The sequence below is a fragment of the Pseudorasbora parva genome, chromosome 21 (genome assembly GCF_024679245.1).
Source record: "Pseudorasbora parva isolate DD20220531a chromosome 21, ASM2467924v1, whole genome shotgun sequence".
Classification (NCBI taxonomy): Eukaryota; Metazoa; Chordata; class Actinopteri; order Cypriniformes; family Gobionidae; genus Pseudorasbora; species Pseudorasbora parva.
Genome location: NC_090192.1, coordinates 6247697 through 6263608, shown reverse-complemented (window position 1 = coordinate 6263608; position 15912 = coordinate 6247697). Strand labels below are relative to the sequence as shown.

Below are 15912 nucleotides of genomic sequence, written 5' to 3'. Positions count from 1 at the left end.
ATGAACATGATTTCTGCCCGAGTCCAATTTTCCACCAGCTGTAAGGTGAAGACCACAAGTCATCAAGTTATGCCTTATTTGAATAGGCGCCCATCTAGCAGACAGAAAAGTTACATAGTGCAGATTTAAATGTTTAAAAAGTTGCTGCTAAATGTTAGCTTATTACATTTATGTTGAAATTTTATTAATTTAAATTAAAAAAAATGTTTAATAATCTGTCTGAAAACGCTGAAGTTCAAAGTTCAATACAAAGAGAACATATAGAACGCTAACAGAATGTTCCCACATGGTCTTCTGTTAATCATACAAAAAAAAAAAAAAAAAATCCAGACTTTCCATTTTGGTTATTCTATGGTCACATGTTACAAAGAGGATATTTAAGATGTTTACAGGACGTTCCCACGTGGTCCTCTTTTGCTCATATAATAAATGTTACTTATATGATTTTTGGGGGAGGTTCCATTTTGGTTATTCCATGGACTCACAGCAACTTAAAAAAATAAAAAAAAAGGATATTTGGGATGTTAAAAGAACATTCCCATATGGTCCCAGTTGGTCATATAATAACGTTCCCGATATGACATATGCGATATGATCCATTTTGGTTATTCTATGGTCAGTCACACAGCAACTTTACAAAATGGATATTTGGAACATTAACAGAACATTCCTATATAATTCTCGGTTAGTCAGATGTTGGGACTGCGCAGCAACGTATCTTGTTCAGTGCAGTGCTTTGTACATTACATTCCCATAACGTTGTAAGGACCTTAACAACCTAGAAAGTTTTTTTTTGGTCCTATTTAAGTCCTCCCATTACGTTTACTGAATGTTTTCAGAATATGTGTGTGTGTGAATCAATTTACATTGGGCAGCTTTGCAAATGAGGGTCAGTAAAAGGCAGGACTAGCACAAAAGTTGCTTCTCAAAGATAGATCAATACCAACTGTTTGTGTCCAACTTCATATTCAGAACATGTAAGTACCGCATTTTATATTTTGTGAAAGTACGCAAATCACCTTTGTGAATGTGCTTGTTAGCACGCTGACATTAGAAATTTCTTTGAAAGAATATTTACAGAAAGCCGTGACGGACAAATAAATGTTCTCTAGCATGAAATCAAACTGTGTTGAATTAACTATCAGTCTGCATTGTAAATGAATTTATAAATATTGTTTATCACTTATTGTTTATCAGAATATGTTACAAAGAATGTTACTGTATGTTATTAGTGCATAAAATGTTTTAAAATTGTTTAAAATGTTGTAAAAGACATTGCCAAACAAGAATTCTGTTTTCAATGAAGGTATACACCCAAAGAGGTGAAAAACAAACATTAAAATCAAAATGACAAGTTGCATTTTGACAAAAAAAAAAATGGTCAAATGTCTTAATAAGATGGAAAATAGCTATAAATTACTTTTGTGACATTCATAAACTTGTTAGTGTTGGTGTTTCCGCAGTTGAAGTGACATTGCTTCTGAAGTTCATTCATATTTATTTTATGCTTTAAATTTCAACAAAATTTTAAAGTTGAGACTGTTTTATTTCAAAAGTAACCTGCTATGTCCTGTCTGTGGGCACATTGCCCTCTTTGCTTCGCGATGTATTTTTTACTGTGTGAGAACATGATGTGCGGCATGTCAGAGCCCCAAGGCTTGTTGGACAAACCAACAAAGTGGGCGGGTTATTGCAGTCAAATCAGAATCGACTACTCAGACAGCCCATGGTATAAAAGCGCTATTTAAATAAAGGTCGTTTGAGTCTGTAATGCATTCGTTTAGACACCTTTTCAAAACAAGATGTCAAAATTAAACCATGGAGGAAAATACCAGGAAACACATTAAAGCAATAGCCATTGATTTAGTGACTCAGCAAAAACGCTCCTTTTTGACTCAGTCAAAATCAATAAAGTTTAAGGGCCTGCAATTTGCATTGATTGTAATCCATTGTTGGTGTGATCAGGTCACTGGAATCATCGTGATATCTAGGTCAGCAGATCAAATCAAGAAAAGCTCTTGCAACAACAAAAACAAATTTACACTTTGCTTTGCAAGCATTGTGCTGTTTCCTGAGGATCTAAGAGAAGAAGGCAGAACGGAGAAGTCATCGTGTTTTGCCATGTGAATGTGAGCAATACCTAGAGACAGACTGTCACCTGATGTCAGCTGACTGACTGAGCCAAAGCGCTGCCAATCAAAGATATGGAAATTCAGCATGGCAACTTTAAATAAGTCAAATAGCATGCAAGCCTCAGTAGTCATGTTTCTGAGAAGAATGAAGTCAAGATGACCACGAAACACTGAGTTTGCCTTTAAGGGTTGATCGTGATAAGCACCTAGTGTATGATAAATGAGGAAACTGGTACAGATTAGATCTTGTTGCATGTGTGTAAACAGCAAAAAATATTTAAAAAGAAAAATTATTCTGAATACATGATGTCTGATCATCTGAGCTACCTCTTTAAGAAGATATATATATATATATATATATGCATGCTACAGAAAAGTGCTACAGAAATACAGCTAAAAGCAAAAGTCTTAGACAAATAAAGAGGAAATGTTCAGACAAAAAAACCTTATGTTCTGCAGTCACTTCTCTCATAAGGTCAAATACTTGTCTAGTTTCCATTCTATGTGTGCGGTCTGAAATCTACAAGACAACACGCAAACTGTGGCTTCTAATAAACTTGTTTTAACTAACTGTATTAAAACTAGGGCTGTGCGATAATGGAAGAAACTGACATTGCGATATATACGAATATTAGAGGTTTTTATTCTTAAAATTACATCTAAAAAAACGGCTTTGTATTATAGTCAGGGTCTACAGTCTAGCCTTTTACATGTCAATAATACACCCGAAACAATAGGTGGTGCCAAATATACTCAAAACACAAAAAGGCTGTCTTAAAAACAAACAACTCCTGTTTGCGTGCCTTGCTGACGGGACTAAACTTCCCCCATACGTGATTCAGCCCAACGGTACCCAGATTTCAACTACAATCAGATTTCCCTTCTACAGTTAGTGCAATTTTAGTAGGCTTAACAGTTATCACTATGATAAATATAGCCTAATGTGCAATAAACCAATCAGAGTCTCATCTCCCATTCCCTTTAAAAGCCAGCTGCGCTTACACCATGCTGGATTTGCCATTTACGGGGATGCATAGACACCCTCAACCTGACGAGTCAGTTTAAATACATGTGTTTATTGCCATGATTGGTTAAATAAGTAGCCAATTTCATTTATCCTTACTGCAAATAGGAAATTCCGATAGATGCAATGATTAGCCATTATGACAGGCATTTTTATCTACACAACAATACACTGTAAAAGATTAATCCTTTTATTTTTCATATTTTGCATGTTAGTGCGCTGCTGCGGGTCCCTGTGAGTGTACGTGCGTTGTGCACCCGTCTATAGGCATATATTACTAACGCGCCTTTCAAATAACACAAAAAATACTGCACTATTGATTTAGAGGAGGTTTTGTTGGTCAATGGCACAGTCATTTTCAGTTCCTCAAAATAGCAACACGCCAACATTGCGCCTGACCACACCTGGTTTTCAGACCAGCATGCTCATGGGCGAACAGATGGGCACGAGTGCATTTGCTACTTAAACAACATGGCGCAGGATGTGAAAATGAAAACTGCGTTGGGCTGAAACTAGCAAAAGAAACGAATGAGTGTGATGCTGAGGCAAAAAGCTGGCCAATGGGAAGCCATCGTTCTGACATACAACTCGGAAGTGCAGCACTGTATTTACTACTAGACTGACACAGACAAGAAATTGTTGAATAAAGTCATTATTTTGGGGGGCTTGTGTGCCCAAAAAGTATTCTTGTTGCTTAACAAAATCAAGGTTGAACCCCTGTAGTAATTTGGACCATTTTAACAATATCTTCACTACCTTTCTGAACCTTAAAGGGATCCCATGGTGTTGAGACTTGTATGGCTTAATATAACATAAATGATGTCTCTTACTGAATTATGTGGTAGAAAACCCATGAAAGATCTACGTTATTTAAAAAATCGATTTTATATTTGGACCATGGGCGGCGCCATTTTGTTTGCGTTCTAGGTTGATGACGTAGAGTGGTTGAACTCCTCAATCAGCTGGCGTTACCCGTTGCTATTTTTACCACAACGCAACTCGAAAATTGTTTCAGAGTTAAACAAAACAAATGAATTGCTTTGTAATTGTACTTAAAACACACTCAAACATACATGTGCACACAAACTCACCTACACAAGTCACAAACAGATCGGCGGGCGCGCACACACACACCTGACTGCTCTGTCTCAATCGCATGCATCATCACCAAAACATCCTGCCTCTCTTCCTCACGTTACTTTATCCCATCGTCCTACCTAGATATTTCCCTCTGCTGGTCACATTAGGCATTATAGTTAATCTACTATCAACAGTCTATCTGGGGAACAGGATGTGTTGAACAGGATATACACAGGGAATAGATTGAGGGTTATGTATGCGCGCGCAGTGCGTGCGTGTGTGTGTGTGTGTTCGCGCCGATCTGTTGGGTTGTGTGTGTGTTCGCGCCGATCTGTTGGTGTGTGTGTGTGTTGCTGTGTTCGCGCCGATCTGTTGGGGTGTGTGTGAGTCTGTGTGAGAGAGAGAGTTTGTGTGCACATGTATGTTTGAGTGCGTGAAGTCGGACAGCTGTTTGTAAATCGGCTTTACTCGTTATTGCGGTGGAACGTGAGACTGAATGACTGCACTCGAACATGTCCACTATGGTGTCGGACAACACTACAAATGTCCGTCCCTTCAAATAATGCCCTATTTAAGGGTATAGGGTCGATTTCAGATTCAGCCCCTGTCGTGGAGACTGAGCAGCCCAACATCTCGATTGAGACAGAGCCTGTCATGTGCGCGCCCGCCGATCTGTTTGTGACTTGTGTAGGTGAGTTTGTGTGCACATGTATGTTTGAGTGTGTTTTAAGTATAATTACAAAGGAATTCATTGGTTTTGTTTAACTCTGAAACAATTTTCGAGTTGCGTTGTGGTAAAAATAGCTACGGGTAATGCCAGCTGATTGAGGAGTTCAACCACTCTACGTCATCAACCTAGAACGCAAACAAAATGGCGCCGCCCATGGTCCAAATATAAAATCGATTTTTAAAATAACGTAGATCTTTCATGGGTTTTCTACTACATAATTCAGTAAGAGACATCATTTATGTTATATTAAGCCATACAAGTCTCAACACCATGGGATCCCTTTAAAAGTGTTCATTAAATTGCTGTCCATGGAGGGATCAGATAGATCTCCAATTTCATCACAAAAAAAAACAAAACAAAAAAAAAATCTTCATTTGTTTCGAAGATGAACATCTTAAAGGTTTGGAATGACATAAATGTGAGGAATTAATGACAGAATGTTACATTTTTGGGTGAACTAATCCTTTAACATTCATCAAACACATCACCGTTGATTTAACACAGGTTTACAAGAACTAATCCAGGTTTATAAATTAATCTGCCAAATAAATTTCCTGCTCAACAAGATGTGAAAGCATTCCTATCAATGACCTTGTAATGTCCACAATCCAACTAATTTATAAAAAGATGAGGAAGTTACGAACCTGTTTGACATCTTTTGCCTCTGGGCCGCTCTCAGGTGTTTGGGTGGCCAGCATGGCTCCTCTGACTTCAATTAGACGCACTTTACACACTGCAAAATAGGCAAATGAAAATGTTGTAACATTTTGTAACAGTCTCAGATTCTTTAATACAAGGGTTCTCATCCTGGTCCTCAAGAGCCACTGTCCTGCAGAGTTTAGCTCCAACCTTAATCAAACTCACCTGCCTGTAATCCTGAAGAGCATAATTAGCTGGTTCAGGTGTGTTTGATTAGGGTTGGAGTGGGACCTATCCTGCGTCCCAATTCGCCTACTTATACTACGTCCTAAAAGTATGTACTCTTTTTGTGAAGAAAAAGTATATACTTTTGAGTGTGTAGCAGAAAAGTATGCAAGCTTCGGGACATACTACTTCGCCATCTTTAACGGACTCTGTCGCTTAGTTACGTGCATCCCGTCACCGTTTATCTGCCCTGTCAATCATCGTCAGATTCGTCACAGTTCAAATCCTCCACATTCAGTTTAATCTCCTACCGTATCGGAGAGAAATGCAGCCGCTCGTTGATCTGTCGTGTGTGTTTCTTTAATGCAGAGACTCTCCTCATGTGTTTGCAGTTTAAATATAATGATGCATTTAAAAGTGAATGGCCAAACGTGTCATTAAAAAAGTTCACAATGTTGCTGCATGTGAAATATAATGTGACAACACTGAATAAATATATTTTTGTCAGGTTAAATATTATTGAAATATAGTTGGTCACTCAAACCCCTTTATCTAAACTTCTCTACTTAACCGTCGAACTCGCACATCCGTCATGTTTGTAGTTTATTAACGCTTTTTATCTGCGTTTGTAGTTCTAATCGAATCCTCGTCCAACTCGCAGTGGGTTGTGGGCAATATCAGCCGTTAGAGTGCCCATCGATCCATACTGTGAATTCGGACCGGAAATAGTAAACCATCCGGTAATCTTTGGAATACTCTTTTCAGCATACTACGATTTGGGACATACTAATTCTATTTTCGAATACTATTTAGGATAGATAGTATGCGAATTGGGACGCAGGGCTAAACACTGCAGGACAGTGGTCCTCGAGGACCAGCGTTGAGAATGCCTGCTTTAATATCTCCATTATGTGGTTGCCTCAAATTAAACTTTAGAAATCGACACCTTATTGGAGTAAATCTGAATCTGAGTAAATTAATGGTAAAAAGAGTGCTGTTGTTACAAGTGAACATTTTGTCCTCAAAGTTAATGTGTTTAAATCAGGAAACATGGGCAAGCCTAAGAATTTGTGTGAGTTTGACAAGGGCCAAATTGTGATGATAGACGACTGGATCAGAGCAGCTGCAGCTCTTGTGGGGTGTTCCCGCCTGCAGTGGTAAGAATCTATCAAAAGTGGTCCAAGAAAGGAACAGTGGTGAAGCAGCGACAGGGTCATGGGTGGCCAAGGCTCATTGATGAAAGTGGGGAGCAAAGGGTGGCCCCTGTGGTCCAATCAAACAGACGAGCTAGAGCTCAAATGGCTCAAGAAGTAAATGCTGGCTGATAGAAAGGTGTCAGAATACACAGTGCATCTCAGTTTGTTGCATATGGGGCTGTATAGCTGCAGACCAGTCAGGGTGACCATGCTGACCCCTGTCAACCGCTGAAAGTGAAAAACAGTGGAACATGAGCATCAGAACTGGACAACGGAGCAATGGAAGAAGGTGGCCTGGTCTGATGAATCACGTTTTCTTCTACGTCACATGGATGGTCAGGGTGCATGTGCTTCGCTTACCTGGGGAACACATGGCACCAGGATGCACTATGGGAAAAAGACAAGCCGGCATATGCAGTGTGATGCTTTGGGCAATGTTCTGCTGGGTAAACTTGGGACCTGCCATCCATGTTGATGTTACTTTGACATGTACCACCTACCTAAGCATTGTTACAGACCATGTCCACCCTTTGATGGAAATGGTATTCCCTGCCGGCTGTGGCCTCTTTTAGCAGGATAATGTGCCCTGCCACAAAGCAACTGGTCTGAGGAGAACAACGAATTTAAGGTGCTGACTTGGCCTCCAAATCCCCCAGATATCAATCCAATGGAGCATCCGTGGGATGTGCTGAACAAACAAGTCTGATCCATGGAGGCCCACCCTCACAACTTACAGAACTTAAAGGATCTGCAGCTAAGCTAACATCTTGGTGTACCACAGCACACCGTCAGGGGTCTAGTGGAATCCATGCCCTTGATGGGTCTGGGCTCTTTTAGCAGCAAAAGGAGGACCAACACAATATTAAGTCAATGTTATTCAATTGGTGTATGTGAGATGAGAATCTCCTTATTTAAATGATACCAATTAAATTCTCTCAGCTCATGTATAATCATCTATCTGTAGATCTTTTCTAGGTTAAACTGACGGTTGTACAACTCGTGTTACACTTCACTACATGTTCAAATAATAAAGGATATTATATTGTAGCTACCAAAAACACAATGAGGAGAAGAAAAGCGTTTACTGGAAGTCTTTGTTTAGTTAGCGAATAGTGGAACTGATACACAGAGCCCTGCAAGTTTCCTCTTCACATAGAATCTCAGTCGCACGTCAATTAAGTACATACAAATGTTGACATATTAATTTTACATCAAATTAACTGTAAAGCAAAATAAGTCCATGTAGATAAGTCACACTTGTGAAAAACAAGTGCAATAAATGTGCACTTGTAGTGTATCACAAATGATAAAACAAGCATTTTTTGGGGGGGGGGGGGCTGTACTTGCAGATAAAATAATGACAAGACCATTGAAGTGTACCTAGAGTACACTTAACAACTGTTTCTGAACGCAAGTGCACTTTGTAATAATGTCAAAATAAAAAAGTACATTTTAAATCATTATGTTTTAAATTGTTTTTAAACACTTATTGTGATGTATTGACTAGCATAATACTGCAAAGTACTGGATTTTAATTATAACTAATTTGTTATTCAATATTAAATTTAAACTATATTTAAACTTCCTCATACCTAACCCTGTTATTTTAAGTTGTCCTTATTACATTGTGATTGTACTTTTAAGTAATGAGTAATATTAATAAACTACATGTATTTACTACAGAGTTAGGATTAGGTTTGGTTTAGGGTTAGTTGCATGTAATTATGCATAATTTACTACATGTAGCAGAGACTCTGTAAAGTGATACCGAAATGACATTCAGGATTTATTTTTAGTTGACCATTAAATGCTTATATGTACATTTGACAGTGCACTTCACCGTATTTCAAAGATAACAAATTTATGAAATCACATACAAGATGTGCCTAAGTGGGTCAAAAAGAACTATTACGTTTTTATATACATTTAAGTTAATACATTTTCATTAAATTGAAATTAACATGCAGTTAAGTAACAGTTATCTGAAAACGTTACATTCGCTTGGCACTTTGGCATATTGTTATTTGTTATTTTATTAATGTTATTTTAGTAATAAGCATTAAAGCTTGCTCAAGTGTACTTCTTTTTCATCAACAAAATTCACGGCAGTTTACTCATTGAACACGACAACCCTCCCAGAAGCACTGTTTACATACTGTAACCTTTTGTTTATAGTCTAAACTGTAACACGGTAAAATCACAAGCACCCTTAAATGACACACGAACAGATACAAACTTTCTTATTAGGAATTAGTCTAAAAGGATCAGCTCATAAGACAACAGACAATTCTGCTAAGATTATTATTGCTAATACAGTGAACACAATAAGCTCGTACACTCACCATGTTCTGCGTTTATCTGTCGCGGTGGCGATTCAACACGACACGGTCATGACTGATGTGCTTTCGTTCCTCTTACCGAATCGACACGAGTGTGATATCTGTCACTCGCGTTCACTGATACAGGAAAACAGAAGAGCAAACAGGCGATGTGAATGTGATCAGCTGACGCGAAAGGCAGGATGGGTAATCAACGCAGAGTTCATCGTGTTCCTGTTGACTACTGGAGATCTTGCGCAACTCTTGCGCAGCATTGAGCGTGCTGAAGACTCCGGCGAGGAGAACTGTAGACATAAAACCCTAAAACCGCATGCTTTTCTAAACTAAACAGACGGCAAAAGTCAATTATTTTCTTACTGCTGAATTTATGTGTAATGGAAATTAATTAAACGCCACACGGTTACAACCAACAATCAGCATAGTTAAAAAGTAATTTAAAGAATCAAATATAAGCAAGAAATATAATTAATATTGTAAAAAGGTGATAATAAAATGATTAATTAATGAAAACACAATTCTGAGGAAAAAAGTCACTATTTTTCCCTTTAAAGGGGAAAAGTCAGAATTGCGAGATGTAAACTCGCAATTGTGTGAAAAAAACATCATTGTAAGATAAAACGTCGCAATCACGGAATTGTATTCTAAAAAATGTTTGCCTTGTAAATAACTGACCATATTTTGATTACCGATAACTATTCATAGCCTATTTAAATATTAGGCTATAGCTGGACCTTGGTTAAACCAGATTTTATTTTCCTCATCATGATGTTTCGACTCAAACCATTACGTCATCAGTAAGCCACGGGGCAACATTCGCGAAACTGACAATTAGGCTATATTTTACTCTATGATTGATCTTGCTCATTGCATTAGTCTTTTCACTGACTAACATTCTTGTTGTAATTGTAATATAATAATTCCTGAGCATTCGATGATGAATTAAAATATTTATTAGGTAGGCATGTCCCGATCACGACGTCACTCGATCACTTTCGATTTCACTTTCTCTCAGGTATACCACTTGGAAATTCCTTTTTTACATTTATTCTAGAGTAAAAATCAAACCTGCACTTGTGAAAAAGAAGTTAATCTCTTCACAACTTGTAAACACTGTTTCATCGCGTGAGCCATCACATGATCCATGATGTTATATTCCATATTTATGTACATTGAAAGTTTGTTAAATTGAGAAAAACGGTATAGCCTATAGCATTTAATTATTATTATTATTATTATTATTATTATTATTGTTGTTGTTTATTTCTTTTACAAATCATTTAATTCATGCTTGAAAGCCTTTTATTGTGTCAGTAAATTGTCCAATGCCACCAAAATAAAAAGTGTTTATGTCATCATGTCTTCATGTGAACCACCCTGCTCAAAAACTTTAAAAGTTTTGTCACCATGGAAACAATTGTTATATAGGCTACACATTTTTTTTTTAGCTTTTTTTTTTTTAGCTTTCTATCCTGTACAATAATGCCATTGTACAGATTTAATGCTCTTGCGTAGAACACACTGAGCTTTTTACTGTAAATACAGATTCAGACAGTGGGTAAAAAATGATGGAAAAGTCAATAATGTAGGACGCACAAAGAAAATTGATCATTTGTATTTATCAGTAGATTTATTTTTTGAAGAAATGTCTTAAATGTAAGCTTAAATGTACAGTTATGTACTGATGCTGTTCAGGATTGCGATGTTCCTCCATGTTAAAAAGTGGTGGTGATTTTTTTAGATTATTATATTTTCATGCCGCCCATGTGCATAGTCATTGTGCAAATTGTAGACAGTTGTGCTAACAATTCTGCACAATTGCCAAAACAAATGCAAATAGCTTAAATCAATAAGAAATTATAATCTAAATTGCACTGTTCAGAATTATTCAGAGATATAGGAACATTGTTTTGAGAGAGAGAAAAAAACTCATTCGAGAATTAAGCCAAAGCAATTGAGAAAAACTGTAACATGTTGTAGTTCATTTTCCTTTCGGAACATTCTGATATTCAGATGATCAAATTTAAGGTCAGCAACATGTTCTATCAGTTGCTTTAAATTTTACACATGCGTTGAGTAAACTGATGAGTTTTACTCAGCCTAGGATATTTTGGGTTTGTTAAATATGTTGTTATGTTTGTGTGATAATATGTGTTAATAAATCATGTGTTTTTAATTACAGTTTTTCTCAGTCGCTTTGGTACATTTCTTGAAACGTCCTTAAGATTTGCAAACCAGTCGGTGCATTTCTCAAAATAGTTGGTACAATCAGCACTACACAATAGATTACCTGCGAAAGCCTGTTACCGGCTCAAAATCATTATCTCTCAAAAGTGAGTATCAATAAACATCTCAGTGCCATCAGAATGACAAGTCCTTGTGTCATTGTTCACAAAAAAGAGAGTCATGTTCTCAACATAACAGTGTGCGCTGTCGGTATTTTCAGATGTAAATTATGACTATGATTTTGATGACAATAATACAATCTCAGTCGCTTAGGTGCATTTCTCACATCACTAGCACTTGCACAACAGTTAATTCAGTTTTCAAAACAATTAGTACAAACCGCAAAATAGTTGATAACCTGCAGAAGCGTGTTACTTGCTCAAACTGGATTATTCCTCAAAAGCAAGTATTCAATGAAAGTGTCAGTGTCATCAAGATGAAAAGTCCTGACAGCATTGTTTATGTGTCATGTTTTACTTATGACAGTTTACTCTGTAAAGGTTTCCCAATGCAAAAAAATCAGATCTTGGTGACATTACCTGAAAATGCTCAAGACAGCACTTTATACTATTTGCACAGCCATTTTGAAAATACAATAAAGTAACACATTACTGTATTTAGTGAGATAACGGGGTACAAGACACTGAATATGTTTCACATTGAGTTGGGACAAATTGTGAATAAAAACAAAATTCAATGATGTGGAAGTTTCAAATTTCAATATTTTATTCAGAATACAATATAGATGACATTTTAAATGTTTAAACTGAGAAAATGTATAATTTTAAGGGAAAATTAGTTGATTTTAAATTTCATGGAATCAACACATCTCAAAAAAGTTGGGACAAGGCCTGCTTTTATGGTGTGCACAGTGACTTGATGATGTGGAGGCTGAACTAGTCTTGAGAGTTTCAGTTGGGATCTAAGAAATGGACCAAAGCGACTGAGAAAAACTGAGATATGGGATATTTTCTTGATAAATAAGGGATGGTCCACTTTATCACCACCTGCATGTCCAACATTACCTAAAAATAAACTTGTCTGGCCTGACCTTGTAAATGTACCTTGTAAATATCACATATGAACTGTATTCAAATGTATATAGCTGGACCTTAGTAGGCTAGGACCTTAGTTAACAGAAAGAAGAAAAAAAAACATTTCAATTAGCCTATATTGAACTATTAGCCTATAGAAAGGCACTGCATTTAAACCAGATTTTATATGTCTTCGCATTTCATTAGTCTTTTCACTGACTAATATTCTTGTAATAATTGTAATATAATAAATCCTGAGCATTTAATGATTAATTAAAATATGAAATAGGTAGGCATGTCGTCACGACATGACGTCACACGTTTTCGATTTCACTTTCTCTCAGGTACACGCTCGGAAATTCTTCTTTTTCTTCTGACCACAAAACAAACAGATAGATAGATAGATAGAAAGCGTGGAATGCCCTCCCTGAACATCTGAGGGCTCCGCAAACGACTGATATTTTTAAAACGGGACTAAAAACAATGTTTAGAAAGTCTTTCAATGTTTAAATTAATTATTGTTATTTTTATTTTATTTATTTATTTATTTATTTTCCTCTCTTTTTAGCACATAATAATATAATATAATATAAAGTTATTTTTTTGTTTATCTATTTGTTTGTTTATTTAGCTGTTATGTTATATCTACAAGGCAACATGTTTCGTCTTTTCATTTTATAGCCTACACTATTGTTCAGTAGGCTAAATTACCAATACAATATCTATTGAATTGATTAATGTATTTGCCCTTGTATAATGAGAGAACACTGAAGGAATTCGGATGAAACTTTCCCTCAATCGACTGCAATTACCTGCGCTGAGGTGTGCGACAGGTTGACATGAGGAAAGTGAATTTCATTTTGGAAAGTTCTGAGATACGGACATATAAAAGGAGGACAGAATGGAGGAGAAGACACAAGTTCATCTAATATCAGCCAAGAACAAGCGAGTAGGCTACTGAAGCAGCAGCAGCGGCTCATCATCAAGCGGATCGACCTGTGGAAGCGACAGACAGACGGACAGACAGACAGACAGAATGAACGCTCTCCAGTGTGTGTGTCTCCAGCTCTGCCTCCTCATGTCAGTGTGCGGCATCAGCTCGGTGCTCAGCTGCAAGTGGATACAACACAAGTTTAAGCACCAGCACGAAATCTCTTTGGATATGATCAGAACGATGGTGAGTGCTTTTTCACTTTTCTAAAGTAGCTCTCTTTCGATTTAAAAAAACAAAAACAAAAAAAGTTATTCTTCATATGTAATGTATTGCTATAAATTAAGAGACTATGGACTATTTGTGTTTAAGAAAGAAAAGAAAAAGAAAATTAAATAGATAATTTATATAAACATTTGTCATGAAGGACTGTTTGTGTAAAAAACCGAAAAATGTATTTAACTAAAAACCCATACTAAACATATTGCACACAATTTTTACATTCTGTCCTCTGATTGATAGGGTTGATCAAAAGGTTTAGTAAGTAAAATGACTTTTAGTAAAACTGTAGTAATGTCCATGCTGCGATACACGTGTAAAAAACGTAAGCATAATGTTTATATTGTTAGCAATATTTCAAGATGAACACACTGTGATCCTAACGCTCAAAATAATGAGCTGATTTGAGTAGAGCCAACTCAAATTAAATCAATTAGTTCACTCAAATGAACTTTCATGAGTACTTAGAACTTTGTTTTTATTTTCAAAGCTGACACACATACTTTAAGTTATCTGAATTGTTTTGTTGTTTTGAATTTTATGAATGTGTTTCTTTTCATTTAGACAAACTTAAATTGAACTGAAACTTTGATTTCTATTTCCCAGCATGTTTTGCCATTCAAAAAGGGACAGAAATGCCAAAATGATGTGTTATATTATTGTGTGTGTGTGTGTGTGTGTGCAAGATTAACATTAAGTGGGGCATAGGGTCTAATGTTTTGCTAGTTTAGAAGAGTCTCTCTTATGTTGGGGTTTTGTGAAGTTACCCTCATGGTGATGAGTGGAGCATGAGCTTAGTTTGAGAACTAGGTTAAATGTGTTATATTGCTGTACTTATTCACCAAATGATATGCTTATGCTACCAAAGCTTTGTGTTACCAATTAGCAAGGTGGCATTTATTGAATTAGGTAAAGCTAGTCAAGTTTCCACTACTTAATCATTTGAGATTAAATGATATTTTTAAGTTAAATGTATGAATTATCTTACTCAAATATTTCAAGTTCGGAGCAAAATACAAAATAAAAATCTGCAAGTTTTGCTCACTTAAACTGTACATTTCTAAACTTAAAAATAAAATTCGGGTTTACAGTGTAAAAAAGAACCTGTTCATTCTGTTACGGTCTCATGATTAAATCTGTTTCTGTGTTGAAGGGTGAGAAAATCCATAATGACCACGATGGCATCAACCCTATCCCATATGAGCTGATCAATAACCACAGAAGAGCAGAGGTTAGTAAAAACTATTTTCCACAAAGACTGTTTTGCACCGTTGATTATGAATCTATTTTTCACATATATCTGTGTTTATTCTCCTCAGCCCGAGAAGCAGATCCTGTTCGTCATTCAGGCTCTGGTGGAGATCACTGTCCTCTTTGACGACGGCGTCGTGCCCTGGGAAACTAAAAAAGTCGACGAGTTCTTAAACATTATCCATAGGCAGATTGATGGAATGCGCACATGTGTGAGTACAGTATATTTAGGTTTACACATATCCATAAGGTCCCCATCAGTCAAGCCAGAGGAACTCATTCATTTTTTTCCTGAATGCAGGGCGATTACAAAATGAAGAGGAACAAAAAGCTGCATCTCTATTTCGAAAGACTGAGACAAATGACAGAGCTGAAGAAGGTGAGATTCTGCTTCTGTTAGAAAGACGAACCCTCAGCTGTAAACGTGGAAACTCATCCTAATGTTGTATTCCTCTTGCAGGAGGATGGAGGTGAAAGCTGGGAGATCGTCAGAAAACGGGTCATAAGTCTGATGAACCAGCTGTTTTTCCCCTTCTACACTCAGGCGTAACGCCTGGACCTCAGCTTCACAAACCTCTCAGTGTTATTAATCAGTGTTTACACTCCTCTTTTTATAATGTTGTCTCACAGTAGATTCATTGTTATACATTTGAAAAAGAGTTATTTTGTTTATTTAAATTATTCTTGTACATTGTTTTAAATGATTTAGAATTGTTATTTATTTATGTTATTTATTCAATATTTATGCTATTTAAATATATTTAATATTATTTATATAATATATGTTGTATATTTTTTTAAAGCTTTTATACATATTTATTCATTTATT

The 15912-nt window shown here is 36.4% G+C and overlaps 2 protein-coding genes across 2 annotated transcripts in view; one reads left to right on the top strand and one right to left on the bottom strand.

Moving 5' to 3' along the window:
- Nucleotides 1-9555, bottom strand: part of plekhm1 (pleckstrin homology domain containing, family M (with RUN domain) member 1) — a 28345-nt gene extending 18790 nt beyond the window's left edge. Inside the window, exons 1-2 of the mRNA XM_067429801.1 lie at nt 9369-9555; nt 5611-5699 (exon numbers count right to left, since the gene is read on the bottom strand). Of these exons, the coding sequence (XP_067285902.1) occupies nt 5611-5664 (54 nt within the window). The 5' untranslated portion in view covers nt 5665-5699; nt 9369-9555. The remainder of the gene's footprint in view (nt 1-5610; nt 5700-9368) is intronic.
- Nucleotides 9556-13658: 4103 nt separating this feature from the next.
- On the top strand, nt 13659-15743 carry ifnphi4 (interferon phi 4). The gene is made up of 5 exons (XM_067430645.1): nt 13659-13799; nt 14986-15063; nt 15152-15295; nt 15385-15462; nt 15544-15743. Exons 1-5 carry the CDS (start codon nt 13659-13661, stop codon nt 15631-15633), a joined length of 531 nt encoding a protein of 176 aa, XP_067286746.1. The 3' UTR covers nt 15634-15743.
- Nucleotides 15744-15912: the final 169 nt, after the last annotated feature.